General features: G+C 39.5%; 1 protein-coding gene across 3 annotated transcripts; it reads left to right on the top strand.

The window, feature by feature from the left end:
- The first annotated feature begins 505 nt into the window (after positions 1 to 505).
- Positions 506 to 18770, top strand: LOC109983509 (solute carrier family 35 member F5). 3 transcript variants are annotated; one of them, XM_020633233.3, is made up of 16 exons: positions 506 to 652; positions 1312 to 1429; positions 1561 to 1702; positions 3970 to 4119; positions 4350 to 4412; positions 5370 to 5451; positions 6267 to 6460; positions 8056 to 8137; positions 8347 to 8434; positions 9237 to 9301; positions 9397 to 9501; positions 9690 to 9849; positions 10009 to 10099; positions 11247 to 11401; positions 13551 to 13651; positions 15697 to 18770. In XM_020633233.3, exons 3-15 carry the CDS (start codon positions 1568 to 1570, stop codon positions 13630 to 13632), a joined length of 1452 nt encoding a protein of 483 aa, XP_020488889.1. In that variant the 5' UTR covers positions 506 to 652; positions 1312 to 1429; positions 1561 to 1567; the 3' UTR covers positions 13633 to 13651; positions 15697 to 18770. The 3 variants fall into 3 exon arrangements, with proteins under 3 accessions (XP_020488889.1, XP_020488891.1, XP_020488890.1); XM_020633235.3 differs by having other exon boundaries at positions 6270 to 6460; XM_020633234.3 differs by having other exon boundaries at positions 1312 to 1408.
- Positions 18771 to 19504: the final 734 nt, after the last annotated feature.

A 19504-nucleotide genomic window follows, 5' to 3' on the forward strand; every position in this document is an offset into this window, starting at 1 on the left:
TACAAGTGAATTCACAAACCTAAATAAATCCAGTAATGTCATGCAAACCTACAATTTAATTATACATGTGCTAAATGTGTACAGCTGCAGCTTTAGAGATTCTGCACAGCTAAAAAGTGCAGACAAATAAGAATGTTTAAAGTCTACATGTTTAATATTATTAACACTAAAGCATGTATTATTGCAAATGAATGCGCTATAAAGGTGAAAAATTAGACACAAGAGTAGAACAGAATTAACAAATGTTGCATAAAGGTCCAAATTAGAACATAGAAATTGATCAGTTTGCAGGAAAATCAATGTTTGTTGCTTTTCTCTATGTTTCAACTATTATTATTTATTTATCATGTCTGGCCCTAGTCCTCTTACATAGCAAAGCTTTCTTAAATAGACTGAATTAATCAATATGGTCGTTAAAGAAGTTTAAAAAGACAAATCACGATTCCCCCATATCAAGGACTTCATTTCCCAGAAGCCTCTGCGGCAGATAAGTGATGTCACCTGATAGTGCAGACAGGAAAGTGTGCTAATGTTTACAACCGTAGGGCTGTCAATATTTGTATCGTAAACTTGGATTGTGTCGATGTTTAAACAGGAAATGATTAAACAAGTCAATAATGGCGCGAGATGAATTACGTTTTATCTCATTCAGGTAAAAAAAAATACTTATTTAATTAAACATTTGGTCACTTAACCAAACAAGCTTGTTAGCTTTTAGCTCGTCAACGTTACAAACCTGAGTTTGATAAACATTTAAACGTAATAATGCGGTTTTATTACATGCTGGAGGTGACCAAACTCACATTGAATGAACCAGCTTTAACTTTTCGTTACATTATGAACTTCAGCATGACTTATTGACCTCTTGTCTGCTACAGTAATAGCTACTTAAACTGTTAGCATTAAAGCTAGCTTGTTAAGTTGTTGCAGGAGAGGGTCGTGTGAGGTGAAAACGCATACCTTTAATTTGATCTACCCGTTTGTAAAACAGAAACATACACATACCCTGTTTCTAAGTACGTGTAATATAGCAGCTCTGTTTGCTCTGGAGTCGTTTGCTTTGCACCACAAACAGCTGAAATTTAGCTAGCTGGCATTTAGCTTAAGCTAACAGTAAATATAGATATTTAGATAGTCAAACATCCTGGGAACTACAAATGTAAACATGTTTGCCTTAAATTGCTTATTCATTGCTGAAAATGTCTCATTAGAGTGATGGCATGCCTGCTCATGTGTTTCTGTGACTATAGCTTTAGTACTTTGTTTTAAAAACATTAACAACACTGTCTTTGGTTTCCTTTGCTGTGGCAGGTTTTCCTGAAATGTGAGTCCCATGGTTGCTCTTAATATTCTCTATTACGCAGTGAATCTGAGCTGGCTCTCCAGATAGAAGGACAAATCTCAGAGGGTAAATTATCTCGTCAAACAGGTGTGCACTGCCACTTGAATAAGTTATTTTACAGTCACCCGTAGCTCTGCCTGTGAATGATTGTCCGATACTGGAACAAGTGTTTTGCCTGTGCTTAATAAACAACTTAAATATCTTGCATCTCTTAACAGTGTACTGATGGAGTGGGTGTTCATCATGAACCGGATGAGCTCTCAGGGTAGCTCTGCAGCCCAGCGGAGGCGGATGGCACTCGGGGTGGTGATACTTCTGCTGGTGGATGTCATCTGGGTGGCCTCCTCTGAGCTAACATCGGTAAGGACTTTGTAGCACTCAAACAGTTTTTCTTCATTTGTACCTGCTGTTGCAAGATGTATTGCAGATGACACAACAGAGTGTATTGAACCGTTCTGGGATCAAGAGGCAACAATCTGAATTATAGATCGGATTCTTTTTCATTTATCTCTGTTTCTCCCCAGACAAAGGCTTCATAAGGTTCTCAAACTCTTTATGCAGAGTTTTTAAAATGTATGAACTGGGGCCCTATGTTTACATGTTTTGTGTGACAATGATTAGCAGATATAAACCGTTAAGATTGTCTTCTGAAGAGGGGACATTTTTTTTTGTCATAGAGTAAGATGCTTTTTTGGAACAAGAAAAAGTGGTGACATAGCTCTATTAAAATCCACCAAACTCTTTTTTTACCTCGCATAACACAGATCAGCATCCACTTTAAAAAAAAAACAAAGTAGGGATGTAAATGCAAATTTAAATTCAGTTTAACCCTCAAGTCTACATTCAAGAAAACAGTCAAAATTGAGCACCGTTTATTTAAAATAGTCTGGGTTAAGCAACATAATTTGGTTAATGTTAGCAGTCTTTGGTCCTTAACGTCCACATTCCTGTCCTAAATGTGAATAAACATAGCTCTGGTCAATATTTTCCAGTTTTACCTGACACAGCCTACACACAACTTCATCTCCAGTTTCTAAATCAAAAAACAGCCAAACGCTCTTCTTCTACGAGATGAGTTCAGATCAGTTCACTGGGCTTGTTTACATTCAGCAGCAGAGCCTGAAGAGAAGGCGTTTGGGTGGCTGCTTTACAGCTTGGACATATAACATAACAATAACCGGCATTGAAGGCCTACATCTGAAAAATATTAGTAATGTGTTAAACCGACTACTGCTCTGCCGCTAACGAGCTAGAGTGACATCATTTAATATTTTAGTCGACTCAACGCGCACATCTCCACCACATAGTCAGACATCGACACAAACCATCTGAGGAAGCGCTACACCAACAACTAACATGCTCTGAAAGAATTATTATTATTATTTTTTTCAAAGGAGTCTGGAGCCTTTGAGTAGAGCGATGTAAAATCTGTTTCTGGTTTCAAAATAAGCACATCACCTTTCACCCAAAAGTTCTATCATTGTTGGGATACTTTCTGTAATGTTGTCAGACACTCAACAATTGTAAAACAATCTGAGCCTATCAGTGGCACATACTGACACTTCAGAAGGCTGTCCTTTTATCGGGGGAATTTCTCTGCAGGGATTACTTTGAAGCCATTCCAGAAATGTCGCAGCTGAAGGCTGAGGAGATTTACTGGAGCAAATCCAGAATGGTTTTAACCTACAAGTCATTTACACACAATAACAATGTAAAAAAAAAAACATGTCACTACCTTTCTACTGTCACTGAAACACTGTTGAGTATCTAAAAGTTACAATCCATACTTTTTAGTTTCAAAAGTAAAGTGCTAAATCATTTAACAGCTGTTCCTCGTTAGATTGTTAGACTCCTTACGTGTGAACTTTTAAGTATTAACTTTGCAGACACTCAAATTAATCTATGTGCTGCTGAATAGGTAAAACTATAGATCGTCTCACAGTGTCAAACATCTTAAAGGGGTGCTGTACATTTCCAGTGGAAGTGGTAATGTTACAAGAGAAAGCACAATAAGTGGTTCTGTGTAGCTCACATCGGAAGACAACAACATAACAGCAAACGGACTTCCACTGGGGGCATCGTATAGCCTAGCGGTTATGTTGCCAGCCCCATGTACAGAGTATATAGTTCGCATATGCTCGATGCAGCAGCTGTTGGTAAAAATCTGACCTTGGCCCTTTGCTGCATATCCTTCCCCACTGTCTCCTCCCAACATTTCCTGTCTCTCTTCAGCTGTCCTTTCTAATAAAGGCAAAAAGGCCCCAAAAATACATCTTAAAAAAAAAAAAAAAAAAAAAAAAATGTCAATTTAAGTCAAAAAGTGTAGCAGAACAACTAAAGGAATAACTAAACAAAGATACACTTTAGCCAGAGAGGATACATGTACTGTTGTAAAGAGCACAATGATTCCTCCTGGACAGCAGCAGAGTAAATAGAATGTGTTGCTCTCCATATGAAATGCAAAACAAACAGGAATGCATGACAGAAAAAGACACCTAGCATTGGACACATATTAACAAAAAAAACCAGTGCATAAAATGAAGATTTCACAGCTTACAACATGTTGGTTCAAAAGGTAAAATGTAAAGTAAATAACCTCCTTCCGATGTTTGTTTGTTTTTTCACAGTATATTTTCAAGCGGCAGGAGTACAACAAACCCTTCTTCAGCACATTCACAAAGACCTCCATGTTCGTTCTGTATCTGCTGGGTTTCCTGCTGTGGCGACCCTGGAGGCAGCAGTGCACGGGCACCCTGAAACGTCGGCACTCTGCATTTGTAAGTAACTTGTGCACACAATTTCCACATGGGGGCAGTATGTTTAAATGTTTTACATTTACCCAAACATGTTAGACACTTCCCAACCTGAATAATGAAGAATCACAAAAAAATATTTCTTTATGGTTTCTTGTCTTTATTTTTCTGAACACTATCAACAGCAGACTGACTCAGATTTCTTGTTTTTTTTCTTGCAAAGGTTGATAATTTCAAATTGTTTCTTTCTTCAGTTTGCTGATGCTGAGGCCTACTTTGCACCCTGCTCCACTGACACCACTGTGAACAACTGTTTGGTAAGTTTGGGGAAAATTACAACTCCTAAAATCAGAGTAGTGTAAGGTGTAACTGACTTTTGTGTTTAGGTAGTTTTTGAACCATGTGGGTGCAATTTTGCAGTGTGGCTACAAACCAGGGCTGCACAATATATCGCTATGACGTCGTTAGTGCAATATGAACTTTAAGAATAAAAACATGGCAAAAGTCTGAATTCATTGCAATAAAAAAAGAAAGGATATTATTTCTCACTCAGTATGTGCACATTTTGTCCCTTTGAAGGAGGCCCAGGTTTAATGCTTCAACATGTTTCTTACAGTTAAATGAAAGTCCAGCCAGCTATCAGCAACCCTCAGATTAATTGATGCCATTTTAGTAGTCAACCTTTTTTTTTTCTTCAGTTGGGACATTTTGCAAAAACAACCATCGTGTAAATCCTTAAGAACAGCAGATTGATATAAAAACTGAGTGATAGATAACATGCATTCTGTCATATTTGGTTTTGCACTTCATTTGGTTATTGAAATATTGAACAAAGTAATCACACATCGTACATTTTCTATAAGCATGCAGGCCTAATGTGTACATAAAATGCAGACTTTATTACATGGTATGATTTTCTGTATTCATCATATCACAATATGCTGCAAATCCCAGATAGAAAAGGTATCTCAATGTCAGTTTTAATCCAATATCGTGCAGCCCTAGTGGGTAGCGAATAGTGAAACAGTACAATTATTATAAATGAAGTAAAACAAAATATTGCCATCACATGAGGGTGCTTAAAAAGAGTGAACAAGTGAGCACAGGAGTGTTAACTGTTCGTCTGCCATACCAGTCGGAAACTACTGGGGTAAACAGACCCATCATCAAAGTTTGAACAGCTTACAGAACTACAATATAAAGTTTGATTTCAGCAACAAGATGTAACTCTTCCCCTGAACAGCTCTAACTGTCTGTCTCTCGCTCTTACGCAGAGTGAGCCGCTTTACGTTCCAGTGAAGTTCCAGGATGTACCTGCGGAGCATTCAAACTGTTTAATAGGAGACTGTGAGTCTGGTGAGTACATCGTTGATGTTGTCTGTGTTTTAATAAATAACATGAAGCATATTTATTAACTTGGTTCAAGTGTTTCCCCCTCTGAATGACCTTAGACCCAAGTAGCCTAAAGAGCCTTTGGGTGCTGCCGTCCACTTTCATACACATTAATTGTTTAAGGCCAGACAACAGCGGGCTCTGTTGCTTCGTGCGTTACTTCCACATCGTTGTTTTAATGTCACGTTTTACCTCAGGAGACCCCCTGCCCCCCTTCTTTCTGACAAGGATAGTCTCCTGCTGTGAGGAGCATATGTGAACACCCAGGTCAGGAGAACATCTGGAGCAGTCCTCCCGCAATTATCTAGATATTATCCAGAGTGCTTATGTGAAAACGGCTCTAGAGAAACCTCTGCATGACCACAAGTTGAACCTCAAATTTCAGTTCTTTCTTTCCTCTCTCGTTTCACAAAGTATCATGATAAGAGCAAATGATCAAAAGGACTTTGCTCTTCTCTGTCTGCAGGCTATTACACAGAAGAATAGAGGATCTGATTAATTCCTGCAAATCTTTTTAGTGATGCTGTTCAGGAAAGGCTTAGTGTAACTGGCCTCCATATGCAGAGCTAATGGCAGAAAGGCAGTGCACCTCTAAAATCAGAAGCCAAGAGTAAATTTTCTTAGACAACTCATTGTCATGTTTCTCTGGTGTCTGCCCTGAGTGTGTTTCAAACGTCTTTTACGTTTGGCACCTCTATTTAAAATTAAAATATCAAATGATATTCTTCTACATACTGAAATGAAGTCTCAGAACGTTCTCTGTTTTTTTCTCCACCCAGCAGCCTCCAAAAAGCAGCGGGTTCGCTTCAGTAACATCATGGAGGTGCGTCAGCTTCCCTCCACTCAGGCCCTGGAGGCCAAACTGTCCCGCATGTCGTACCCAGCTGCCAGAGACCACGAGGCCATGCTGCGCACAGTGGGCAAGCTCACCATCACTGATGTGGCCAAAATCAGCTTCTTCTTTTGTTTTGTGGTAAGTAGAGGCCAGATTTGACTTTTTAAATAAGTAATTCAGACTACAGACACGATGGAGTGTTAAAGATCTATTTTGGGGCTTTTGTGCATTTTATCAGAGAGGACAGGGGATTGAGTAGGAAACTGGGGAGAGAGAGAGTGGGGAATGACATGCGGGGAAGAGGGCGGCTGTGGCTAAATGGTAGTCGGCCCTCTCTCCATCAAAAGGTCGGGGGTGTAACCTCACACATAATATTAACAACAACACTAGTAATCATGAAAAATTATATCGTGTCTACGGCTTGTTTCACCGGTTTGATTGCAAAAAAGAAATCTGTTTTTGCAGTTTTGATGTTTGACAAACTTCATGGATGCATTTTAAGACCTCAAACAACTCGACAGCATGCAGTGTTTCTCCTCTGTAGTTTTAATTTAGCATTGCTCTTATCTTTAATGAAGAGTAATTAATAACAGTCAAACTCAATTATCCTCTTTCTTTTGTTTTTCCACTCAGTGAAATGTGAAGTCTGTTTTGCTGCCATCACATTTACCTTTCATGTGTTTAGTTGTATTTTTAAAGAGAGTAAACGCAACATGTTTGATGTTTGTGTGCAGAAAGTGATGGTTTATGAGCATCAAATGATAATATAAGACATTCATCATGCAGCTTTTCCCCCTGATGAACTGCTTTTCATTAGTGACTCATCTTCTGAGCGCAATAAAGAACCTCAGGATTACATTCGAGCAGAGTCAGGGACATGGGACCACATTAAATCACATCAACGTTTTAAAACGTTTGGGAGATTGGACATGATTGGAGGATGATCATTAGACTGTAACAATACACATTTGATTTGACATAATCTTTAGCTCTGGCCCTCTTCTTATTGGCATTGAGTCAATCTGATAAATTCACATTTAATAGATCCAACAACCCTCAAGTAAAGACTACGCCTCAGTGTCAGAGACATGTGACCTTAAGATTTCTGAGGCTGTGTGTTGTTAAAGTGTCAAATATTTATACCAGTGCTTCCCAAAGTGTGAGCCGCGGCCCCTTGGTGGGCCGTGTGGGTACTGCAGGTGGGCCGCGTGGGTACTGCATGTGGGCCGCGAAAAGCCGTCCACCAATTAAAAAAAAAAAAGAAGAAATATCACAATAATGATGATTTGCCATGAGTCTGGAGCTGCAGCTTTTTTGTGCACAATGCATTCTGGTACATGTAGGCAGAGTATGTACAGCTATACAAGCTGAACATACTACTTTGATTAAAAAAAAAAAAAAAAACAGAAGATTTTTGGATTTCAAAGACTACATTTAACCTTATGACTGATTAGAAATTCATATAATGCTTGGCCAAAATTCCCTGTGACCCCAAAGCCACAGGGCACCTTTTGAAGTTTTCAAACCTTGCAGTAAAAATCAAAGTGCTTTTTCTTTTTTTCTTTCGTTATGACGTAACAAAGTAGTGCCTGAGTGATTAAACAGTGTGTTGAATACAGTAAGATAGATGGTATTTAGCTCAGGGCTGTGGTGGCTCTGTCATGTGTTTATCATTTAGTCTGCTCCTGATAAAAAAATGTCTCATCAGTGCCTCTGTTTTTTTTTTCTTGCAGTGGTTCCTGGCTAACCTGTCCTATCAGGAAGCTCTGTCTGACACACAGGTCGCCATTGTCAACATCCTGTCATCCACGTCAGGTAGATCTTGCTCTCTCTCTCTCTCTCTCTCTCTCTCTCTCTCTCTCTCTCTCTCTCTCTCTCTTTCTGAAATTGTGTTCTGGTTAGGTAGAATCCATCATGTGTTTTTTTCAGCCTGCAAATGATTTACCCACAGGTCTTTGACTGGTTTGTCTGATGAGCTGTCTGATTCAACTCTCTTGTTCTGTCTCTCCATCCTCACTCTTCAGGCCTGTTTACGCTCGTCCTAGCAGCCATATTTCCCAGCAACAGCAGCGACCGCTTCACCTTGTCCAAACTGTTAGCTGTGGCTCTGAGGTGAGAGTTGAGTGAGAGTGTTTCTAATTTAAAAAAAAAACAAAAAAAAACAGGAATATATCTGATCCGGTGAACGCATATCAGTTCCTCCTGTCTGCATACTTTACATGTTTTCTTCTGTTCTCTTTGGGGGAGCTATCTGAAGTTGAAGTTCCGTGAAGCTGACTTTTTTTAGTGACATATCCTTTGATTTTTAATGGTTACAGCCGGTGAAGCTTCACAGCATCCCAGCTTTCCTGCTCTCATTACTTCTGGTTCATGTATGTTTTCAAACAAATCCATCCCTTAACTCTTGGGAGTATTATTAGCTGCATACCTAAGCACATTATACTAATCGCAGTCTGACCCAGATATCATAGCTTTCTGTTAAAGAAGCCGGTGATTATGAGAAAAGTAACACAAGTGAAACAGTGGCTGCAACTGAAGCACGTCTGTGAGCATCGACTGTCTCCACTTATAATCCTCATTTTACTGTTTGGTCTTTTTCAGTCTCTTCAAATAATTTCTATCAGAATCCAATGTCACACATCTACATCCACCAGCTTCATATCTATACGCTTACGTTGATATAGAGAACACTTCACTTATCGCTTCTGTACTTTCAAATTTATACGATTAACATAATTCACTGTGTGCTCAAGGGTCTAATCTACACTAAAGAAACCTGACCAGAATACATGAACAATGTACGGAATTTTTAAAACAATTTTTCTTAATATTTTTTGACTCACTTTGAAGTATTTTAAGTATTTACAAATCCTTTTGTATTTGACTGACTTCATGTTTTATCTTTCTTGTGTAGTATGGGAGGTGTGGCCCTCGTGAGCTTCTCCAGCATGGACAATCCTGATGGAAAAGGTGTCACAGGTAACCGTAGTGATAGCGTGCATCTGTGACATCACTGTGACATCACTGTGACAAACTTTATTACCCAATGTAACTGGTTTTAAATTCACATTAAGGTTCTTTGTGGTCACTGGCGGGGGCGATATTGTACGCCGTCTACATCGTGATGATCAAGAGACGAGTGGATCGGGAGGACAAGCTCGACATTCCCATGTTCTTTGGTAAACTAATACTCATTGTGTATTCTCTAGCCTTGAATGTCGAATTTTAGCTGTCTCTGCACCTTGTTGTACTTAAACAAACCCAGGATTTAGCGTGGCAGTTTATCCCTTCATGAAGTTGTCGCCTCTGTAGCGGACAGAAGGAGTCTCTAGAGCTGTCTAAACCCGAGCTTCTGTGTGTCTCTCAGGGTTTGTGGGTCTGTTCAACCTTCTGCTGCTGTGGCCTGGCTTCCTCGTGCTTCACTACACGGGCTTCGAGGCCTTTGAGCTTCCCAGCCAGCTGGTGTGGACCTACATCCTCATCAACGGCCTCATAGGAACTGTCCTCTCCGAGTTCCTGTGGCTCTGGTAAATGTCTCAGTCCTGGCACCCAATTATCACAATTTACATACTCTCACTCGAGTAGCTTTCTATACTGAGACTCACTTCAAAATATGTTTAACCGTCCTTATCCTTAGGATTGATGACTTTAATTTAGTAACCGATGACGATGCTTTCTGTTCACAGGGGCTGTTTCCTCACGTCGTCTCTAATCGGGACTCTGGCATTGAGCCTCACCATCCCACTCTCTATTATTGCAGATATTTGCATGCAAAAGGTAAGTTTTCCACTTCAGACGCTCAACAATCAGAGCCAGAGTTTGAAATGAGATCCAAAATAATGTACGTGTGACATCAACAAGACATCAGTCTGAAGAGAGACGATTTGAGCAGAAAGAAAATGAAAAATATGGTTCTCATGTCTGGATAATACCACGATTTTTAAAACTCTGCCTTTTATTTATACAAGTCTAAACGACTTATAGGTTAACGGGCTGTAAAGGCTGACCTCTTAGCGTTGAGGGGCAAATGCATCCAATTAAAGATCATCCACTAACAGTGACGTTTTAACTGACAAACTCAGACTTTTATTCCAACAGTCTGACATCATAACAAGAGGAATCCCTACAGAGATGGACCCTCTAGATAGATGCTTTTTTCTAAACAGATGCAGACTTCACATCGCTCTTTGTAAAAGACTCCATTGAACAGTCATTTTTACCTCAGAAAACACACAAGTTGATCGATCACTGCTGCCTCTTCCTGTTATTTTTCACGTCTTATGGATGTGTTAGATTTGAAACGCCAAAAGTTACAAAAATAACACAAAATAGCTACCTGACCAAGACTGCAGAAGACCAGCAACTTCCTGTTTCTGTCAATAGAGCTTTGTGGTTGTGGAGACAGTTTTTCTATATTTTTTTAATCTTATTTCGAATTTATCTCTTCAGATTACCATCAAAGCATGTGAGTGTAAAAACCAGGAAGTGTTAGTGCTTAAGTGCACATTTACTTTGCAGCCGTTGAAGCCCGTTTCATGGCTTCCAGCTGACGCCACTATTGCAAGAATATCAAAACGTTTTGTACCTATTTGTCATATGAACCCCAAATATCACTAAAAGAAGTTGGTGGAATTCCCCATATAGAAAAAAGGGAAAAGTCTGCACACTGTTCAGCTCCCAGTGAGCAACTTCATTAAGGGCAACGTTTCGATCCAACGTTCTTCACAGCCTTTTTGTCCTGCACCTGTTTGCAGTTTGCTTGGATGTGCGCACACTAGTCTTTTTGAGGAATTTCCCCTGCATAAATGTTTATTAAATTTGGAGTTAAATACATTTTCAAACTTCAAAAAGAATGGATCTAAAGTCTAAAGTAATGACTGTAGTTGTAAAAACATGATTTCCTTTAAAATGTGTCCGTGGATAGGTACGTTTCTCGTGGCTGTTTTTTGCCGGGGCGGTCCCCGTCTTCCTCTCCTTCTTCATCGCCACGCTCTTATGTCACTACAACAATTGGGATCCTGTGCTGGTGGGGCTGAGGAGGGTATACGTCTTCATATGCAGAAAACATCGAATTCACAGGTACGAGCGGTTTGATGCTACAGAGGTGACGCATCCTCTGTGACAGACATGAGGGTTTCTTACCTTTGAAGCAGCTGCTGGTTTCAGTTTATAAAAACAACACTTGAGGTACCTGTTTGAGGTACAATATTAAGACATTTAAAAGTCAACGTCTATACCAACTTCACTCTTTTTAGCAAGGTCACTCTTTTTAAGCAGGGACTGTTTTAGAGGGACACTTCAACACCTGCGGTTTCAGACAGCTAACAAAAAGTTCTGAACTTATTCGCTCTATCGAGATGAAAGATGAGGAGTTACTAAAACATAGACGTGTTCAAAGAAAAACCTAATGCAGTGTAATTCTGTCCACACCAGCAGTGCTGTGAGGCTCAGTTCAGAGCTCTAATGATCAATAATGTTGATAAAGCTAACACTGTTAAGAGTGTATATATATATATATATATATAATATATTAATAAACTCAACATTATGTAGGTATAAGGACAAGTTCTAACAGATGTTATCTAAAGACACTTTAAAAAACAAACTACTCAGACAACCAGCCAGTCAGAGAAAAGTGAACCTGTGGGGAGGTGGGGCTGGTCTAAAAAAAAAACCAAGTGGTCCGCTTCAGTTCTGTACAGTACCCATTTATTGGCATTACCACCGTCAAAAGTTGGGAATGGTACCAATACAAGGGATCCGTACCATCCTACTTTTTGGTACCCTTCTTTTGGAGTGCCACGGGTAGCAATCCGACCCTAAAGCCCCGTTTCCACCAAGCAGTCCGGTTTGGTTCAGTACAGCTATTAATTAAGTTCAACAAAGAAGAAGAATTGAAGAATGGAACAGTAAACAAAAGGGACCCTTTAGGGTCGGATCAGTTCCCTTGGCACTCAAACAGAAGGGTACCAAAAAGTAGGACAGTACAGATCCCTTATTTTGGTACCATTCCTAACTTTTGACGGTGGAAATGCCAATAAATGGGTACTGTACTGAACCAGACCACTTGGTGGAAACGGAACTTAAAGGGTCCCTTTTGTTTACTTAGTCCCGTTCTTCTTCTTCGTTTAACTAATTAATAGTGGGCTACACTGTGTTGGACTGCTATGATGTCACATTATTTTGTAGCTGACGTGGCTATCTCCACCTGGATTTAACTCAGCTTACCAAATAATAAGGGTACGGTTGGCTATGGAAACGCAAGCAAGATCAGGCTTTACCATACCGAACTGAACCAAACTGTACCGAACCAAAACGGACCACTTGGTGGAAACAACAGCTAAAATGAATAGTTTCAGGCAGATAGGTGTCCCAGACTCACATGATGAATACTGAAGAGAGGATAATAGATCTCCTTTAAAGTCATCATAGCAGCAAATGAAGATTGTCTTTTTACAATAGATACATAATCATATAAGGCTCTCAAAGTGAAATTGTCTCGCCACAGACGTGCATTACCACTTGGGATTCACAGTTATCTAACCTGACTCATCACATGACAACATCCTCACACACATCATTCAGTCTTTTCATGGGGTCTCTCTTTTCTTCAGGCAGGTTGTTCATCACTTTGACTCATTTTCCAGCAGACTGCCTCAACAACGTCAAATGTGGTTACTATGACTGTTAAAAAGAGTGTACACAGACATGCACGCTTAATGGGGGGAAATTCTGCTTCCATGAGCTCCTTTTGTTAAAAGGCAAATGGAAGATATTCTGCAAACACACACACACAAATTGGGGACTGTTCTGGGTTCATTTTTGCTCAAATTGATTTCCACAAATTCACAGAGGAAAGCCTTTTGAGATATAAAGTGAAAATTCTGCACAATGGTTCTCCGTCCAGCTGTTCAGAAGTCAAAGCTTTGAACATCTTGAATAGACAGCGAGTTGTTTTTCATTGCATTGTGGCGTGTGACCTATTAAAATGAGTTGACCCGAAACCCCTTTTTTCTCCTGTGACATTCCCACAAGGACGACCACGAGTCCATTTGCAGCCACGCTGAGTTAACTCCGTAATCAGACGCACATGCCTGACTGACAATCCTCGCTGTGGCGGTTATCTTCTCCATTCTTCTGTGCACACTTGTTCCCGTTTGGTGAAGGATGATTATAATAATGATGTTTTTCGTGATGATGATTGACGCGCCGTTTCCTGCTCCCACAGACAGACGGATGACAGCGAGCAGTGTGAAAGCCTGATTCCTCTACAGACCGTCTCTCCCAGCGGAGGAAGCTTCTGCTCGTGATCCAGCACTCCAACACAAAGTAAATGATCCCTCTGCATTTCCTGGCTTTACCTGTGCCATGGCTCAGTGTTTGTTTGTGTGCCTGTTGTTGTTGTTGTTGTTGTTGTTGTTGTTGTTGTGAAGAAACATTATGAGACATTGTTTGAATCAACCGACCCTAGCTTCAAGGTGCAATGATCAGTTTGTAAGTTTTGTTCTTTATATTTCCTAAAAGGGAAAGGGAGGATTCTCTGTTGGGTATATAGATCTAATTTCAGAAACATTTGATGTCGATTTCACTTTATGCAAAGATTAGTTTCACATGAACAAATTGGGAGCTGTTTTGCATCAAAGTGATCATTTGATTCTTTTCAAACAGACTGAGACGTCATGGAAATATCATTAATTATAGATCATTAATGCTTAAAGATAATGACGCTGAGTCAGTGTTTTCCCAGATGTCGGCACAAGTGTTAGAAAAAAATAAGTAAAAAATGCACACTGCAAAATTAAGAGCAGAATTTAGATACAGGTGATTTCAGAGAAGCAAAAATATTATATAAAGATTTCTCTTTAGATAATGAAAAGTTTTTTACATCCCAACCTTTTAACAGTTGTAGTCATTTATTTTATGTGCCTTAGTTGTGGGAGAAATTTGCAAATTTTCTGCCAGCCAGAGTAGTTTTGGTCTGATGGGTTTATGCTGCACAAACACTTTTAACAGAAAGATAACAAGTCTCTGTTTAAGAAGTTTTAAAATGTCTGAGTAAAGGGGAGGGTAATTGCAAAAGTTGTGATGACAAACAAAAACTCAAAGCAGTGTTGTGTTCACAGCCTAAATGTGTCAATACAGGCTTGTTTGCGGACACGTTTACCCAAAAAACATAAAGCATTAAAAAAAAGTTGCCGCTTGATGAGTCTCAGAAGCTCTGCTCTTTCTTCTTTTCTTTCATTTAGTTATTTCTAACAATCTGTCCGCTATTTGTCTGACTCCCTCTGTACTTGATGAGTAAGAAAGAAAGCAGACTAACAGGACGTAATGATCATCACAGAAATATGTTAGATTACATTTCAGGGCCCCCCACTCAACAAAGTCTGCATTCAGTGAAGACATCCTTTCTTATCTTCCTCCCAAACCAGCACCGTCATGGCCAGCAGAGACAGATTTGAACTCGGCTCGTTGTTTCTATTAGAGGGACGATGCCTGTCTGCTCTGTATGTAGTGGGTCTGATGTAGGAGCACACACAGGCTCAGTTGTACGTGTGCAAAGTTTTATTTGTCCTTGCTGCTGCAGTTAATCTCAATTTCATTTAATTATTTTTAGCTGAGTGAGTAACTGTTACAGAATCAAAAATACAATAAAACCCCATCACAAGATTAGTACCTGAAGATATTCAACCTTTAATCATTAAAATAAATTATTATCAGACGACTGCATACTAGGTTCAACAGTAGTATGACTTACAGTCGGTGGTTATCTTGCAGTATGCCTAAACTGATTTCCAGTCTTGGAATGAGGATGTAAAAAACAGCCCAGCTGAACAGCCTGAAAAAAGCCGATTTGCATCACTTTAAGAATCAAAAAAGATGATTGGTGTTATCTTTGTGTGGTTTGTTTTGATTGTGATTATTTCCTCTTTAACGATTGCCGTTGCTGTCCATCAATTTGATCTCTCACCTGGTCCTTTGCATTGTGGGAAACAGCACGCGAGGGAGACTGGTCTGATGCATACTGTTGCATTTTTTCCAAATCCGTACAACATCCTGGTAGTTTTTGGCACACTGCAAATCTCACGTGTGCTGCATTTTTGGCCAAATCAGTTCGTACTACTAGTATAGAAGGCAGTTTCAAAAAACATCCTCAGCTACTGATTGTCAGAAAACCAGTTGCAATGTGGGTAATGGAGGTTTCATCCTTTGCCACTGAATAAGAAAGTGTGGAATGAGAAATCCGACATTTCATGATCTGCTGTGATTGCTCTCTCTTGTGGAGTGTACAGGTGTGCCGCGTTGCTGAATCTGTGGAGTCCTTCTGAATATGTGAAATCATACTTGTCTTGTACTTTGTCTCTTTGTCTCCAAAGGTTGCATCCGTGGATCTTGCTGAGCTGACAATGTGGAAGCTTTCAGAGACATTGAACTACCCCAGTGCCTCCTATCAAATCTATTTATTTTCTACGGTGTTCACTTTTACAAACTCATTTTTATTTTCACATTATCAGTCATCGCAGACTGGATTCTGTTTTAACTGTATTTATGTTTTCTGTGGAAAAAAAAACAAGAACCTTTACGGTGTACACACGGTGCTGGACATTTTCAGTGATGACTGTGATGTCGTGACCAAATGGAACGGTACATATTGAACTTTATTATAACACTCACAGCAAACGGAGTAACTGTGGGATAACCTGTAAGAGTCTGAAGTAGAGATGTTTCAGTATATTTTAGGACTTCTTTGTGTTTGTCTTGAGGCCTTTTTGAAGCCTTGCTGCTTGTTGGTATGTGTGAAGCAGAAACAATGCATTCTCCCAGTTGCCAATCTGTCCATTCATGTGAAAAGTTTCTATTTCTCTGTCTGCCTTTTGATGAAGTGAAGCTCTGTTCACACGGACTCAGGCTGATGATAAACGGCAAACTACCGTAGAGATCATTTTAGAGGAATCAGTAACAGGATAGAAAGATGACGTGCAGCCATTCAGAGTTCAAATATTTCAAGTTTGTCCTGACCTCTGCAGAGTTTAGACACACTCAGAAATCAGGGGGATTTAATCAACAAACAGCGCATTCTCCACCATCCATGATAGGAATGAGTGACTGAGCAATTAATTTGCAGAGTGTAACTCCAATTTAAAGTAAAAAAAATCAAATATGAAGAGAAAGCTGCTAAATCATTTTATTTAACATATTTAAGAAGTATTTGTAAAAAGTAGCTAACTTGCTTTATAACCTCATACTGTACATGACTGCATCCAGCAGGTGATGTCCGTCTGTCAGCCTTTCTCCATGTGAGTGCAGCGTCAAACTTTTTAAGAGCTTTTTAAAAGTGTTGTGCTCGGCTGCAGCATACATTTCATCACCTCGATCGGTAGAAGTTAATCTAGAGAGCTGTTTAAGTTATTTCACTGTCATTTCTACGGGCTTGATTATTCCTGATTCTTGTGTTTCAAACGCCAAACACCTCATATGATGAGCTAATGTTTATGACTGTATTGTTTTCATGACCCGTCACCTGAAAGAATCAGAAACGCACCTCAGCACAGAGTTCTTGTTACCCAGACTGAGCAGCTTGGGTAATGATAGAAATATTTGTGGGTTTTTATTCTGAGGAATGTACCACTAAACACTAAAACTGACTTGAAAGAATTCAACATTCAAACATCAATATGAAAAAACAATGTTGTTTTTGTGTCATCTTGAACGAGGTTTCATCACAGACTGTTTATAAGAAGTAGGTCTAGATGTCTTAAAGTCACAGAAGTTGCCATCTTAGTTTTCGGAGTCAAAAATGACCATATTTGGAACATAGGTTGGGTTTAGATTACGACCCTCCTGTCGTGTTGGTAGCGACTTTGTGTTTCGGGGTAGCTATACCCTAGAAGAATCCTGATCTTCTCTTTTAACATCAACATGACCACAATTTACAAATCGAACATCACGCTTTATCAGCAAAAAAAACAAAGAAGAAAGTAGCTAGCGCTTAAGGTCACAAACTGGTTCTAAAATGCTAGCGGAGGTAATATAAGGAGTAAAAAGTTGGGGCATTTTCTCAAACACTCAGTTCAACAGTCTATGGTCCAAATCAGTGATAGTCAACTCGTCTAGCCTCAGGACCCACCACCAACTCCTCCATGCAAAATTGCGACCTAAATTTCTGATATTTTCTGACCAATCAGATTTGTAGCGACTGAAACAATCAGATTTGTAGCGACTGAAAAATTGTGCAGTTTAGACATCAGTCGGTTTGAAACGTGTGACAGAAGCAAGAAACTGAACAAAAGAAACATCTTTTAAAAGGTGCTTTTTCCAGGCACTCATTTGCGCCCCACTGAAAATGGCTCTGTGGCCCACCTCTGGGTCCCGACCCACCAGTTGAGAACCACTGGTCTAAATGATCTTTTGACCTTTTAAAGTCTGAAGTGAAGCTCAAACCACAGCTGAAAAACAAAGCATCATTTCCTTATTCTACCACCTTGTCTTGTTAGCGAGCATGCCGGTGACAGTGCTGGATCATGAAGACAAACGGTGACCTTCATCTTTGTGTTTGAACATAAACTGACGGAAAGAAAGCCGTCATCTATAAGCTAGAAAATGCCTTTATGGAATAACGTCCGTCTGCTTGTATGAGCAGCTTTCAGCACAGAGACACATAAACAGAGTATTGTTGTTTTATTTGTGAAACCCAGATGACCACTACAGATCATGTATCATGTATATTTTGTGTATTATTGTGAAAGAGTCACAAAACAGCCGAATGCTCTTTTACTTAAATTGCAACTGAGATTCTCTCTTATTAATCTGTTGTACGTAATTTCTTTTTGATTTATCTACTGTTTGATTTGATGTGATCATAAGAAAGCTTTTCTTTGAGTCTGTCATCATGTAATCCAGGGTGTAAACACTACAGCTGAAGGTGAAATGTCAATGTTGTTCCTCTCGTCCTGTCGACATCTTTATGGAGTGTTTTGATTGCACTCGAACATGAAAAGGAGGAAGTAAAAAAAAAAAAAAAAAAACAACTTGTGAGGGTAAAGGAACGTGTTCAGCTCTTAAAAGTGACTGAAGTGAACTCGGCTCTTCATGTTCATCGTTGCACTTGCTGTGTGTGTTTTTTTTTGCCAATCGGTCCCTCCAGTCACGACTGAAAACATACGAGTTGTAAAGTCTCCCATGATGCCTGCTTTTAATCTTCTTTAGATGGTGCTTTAAGAATCTGCATTTTTTTATTTTTCTTTCTCAGGTTCTTTCTTTTTTTCCATATCTGATTTATTTCTTTGTCTTTTAAGTGTCATAAATGAAAATGTTTATATATACAAAAGGCTGTAAAAAGTGACTTCCCTTTTATCAACCTCAGCTCTTGAGTAATACTTTTATTAAAGTCTGTTTTCATACATAAACATGTCGTTTTAAATCTGAGATAAACTGCAAATCTACAGGACAACACCATTTGTTTTCTTTAAAGGTCACAAAATACACTTTTCCATGTTTTCCTAACACTAATATGTGTCCATAGTCTGTCCACAAACCCCCCTAAATATGAGATGAATACATCCTCTCCGTCTCTTGCCTGCTCCACTTTTCAGAAAATGTGTGCTCAAACAGGCCGTTTGGAGATTTTCCCTTCATGACATCACAAAGGGCAGTAGCCCCTCCCCCAGGTGGGTGACACTCCCACAGCTAGGTGTTTGTTCTGCCCTTTTGAGTCTGCCTTCTCACCGTAAACAATAGGACATGGAGCGAGAAAGCCGGAGACACCCAAGCCCTTCCAGAGAGGAGGAGGATATGGGACTTTTAAAGAGACATTGTAATTGTTTGTAATTTGTCAGAGTAGCTTGTATTATTGATTGTATACTGGTCCTACCTGATCAATTTACAAACGTTAATTAGTCTATAACTGCTCAGTTCACCTTTGATATTCGAGATGCATTATCAACTGAAGCAGACCAAAAGGCGTCTTCTGGACAGGATAACCAATCAGAGAAACAAAACCTCTGACATAACAGCAGGGCTTGGGTGACTCGGACAATGCTTCTCCATCTCATTCAGACATACAAAAAAATGACGCCAGTGACATAAGCTGACATGCTGTGTATTTGGAGTCAAGAGTCTGCACACTAGAGATCTGCTAGTACAAATACAGTAGTAATACAGCAATTAAAAAAATAATAAAGCCAA

Source organism: Labrus bergylta, chromosome 13, assembly GCF_963930695.1.
Source record: "Labrus bergylta chromosome 13, fLabBer1.1, whole genome shotgun sequence".
Classification (NCBI taxonomy): domain Eukaryota; kingdom Metazoa; phylum Chordata; class Actinopteri; order Labriformes; family Labridae; genus Labrus; species Labrus bergylta.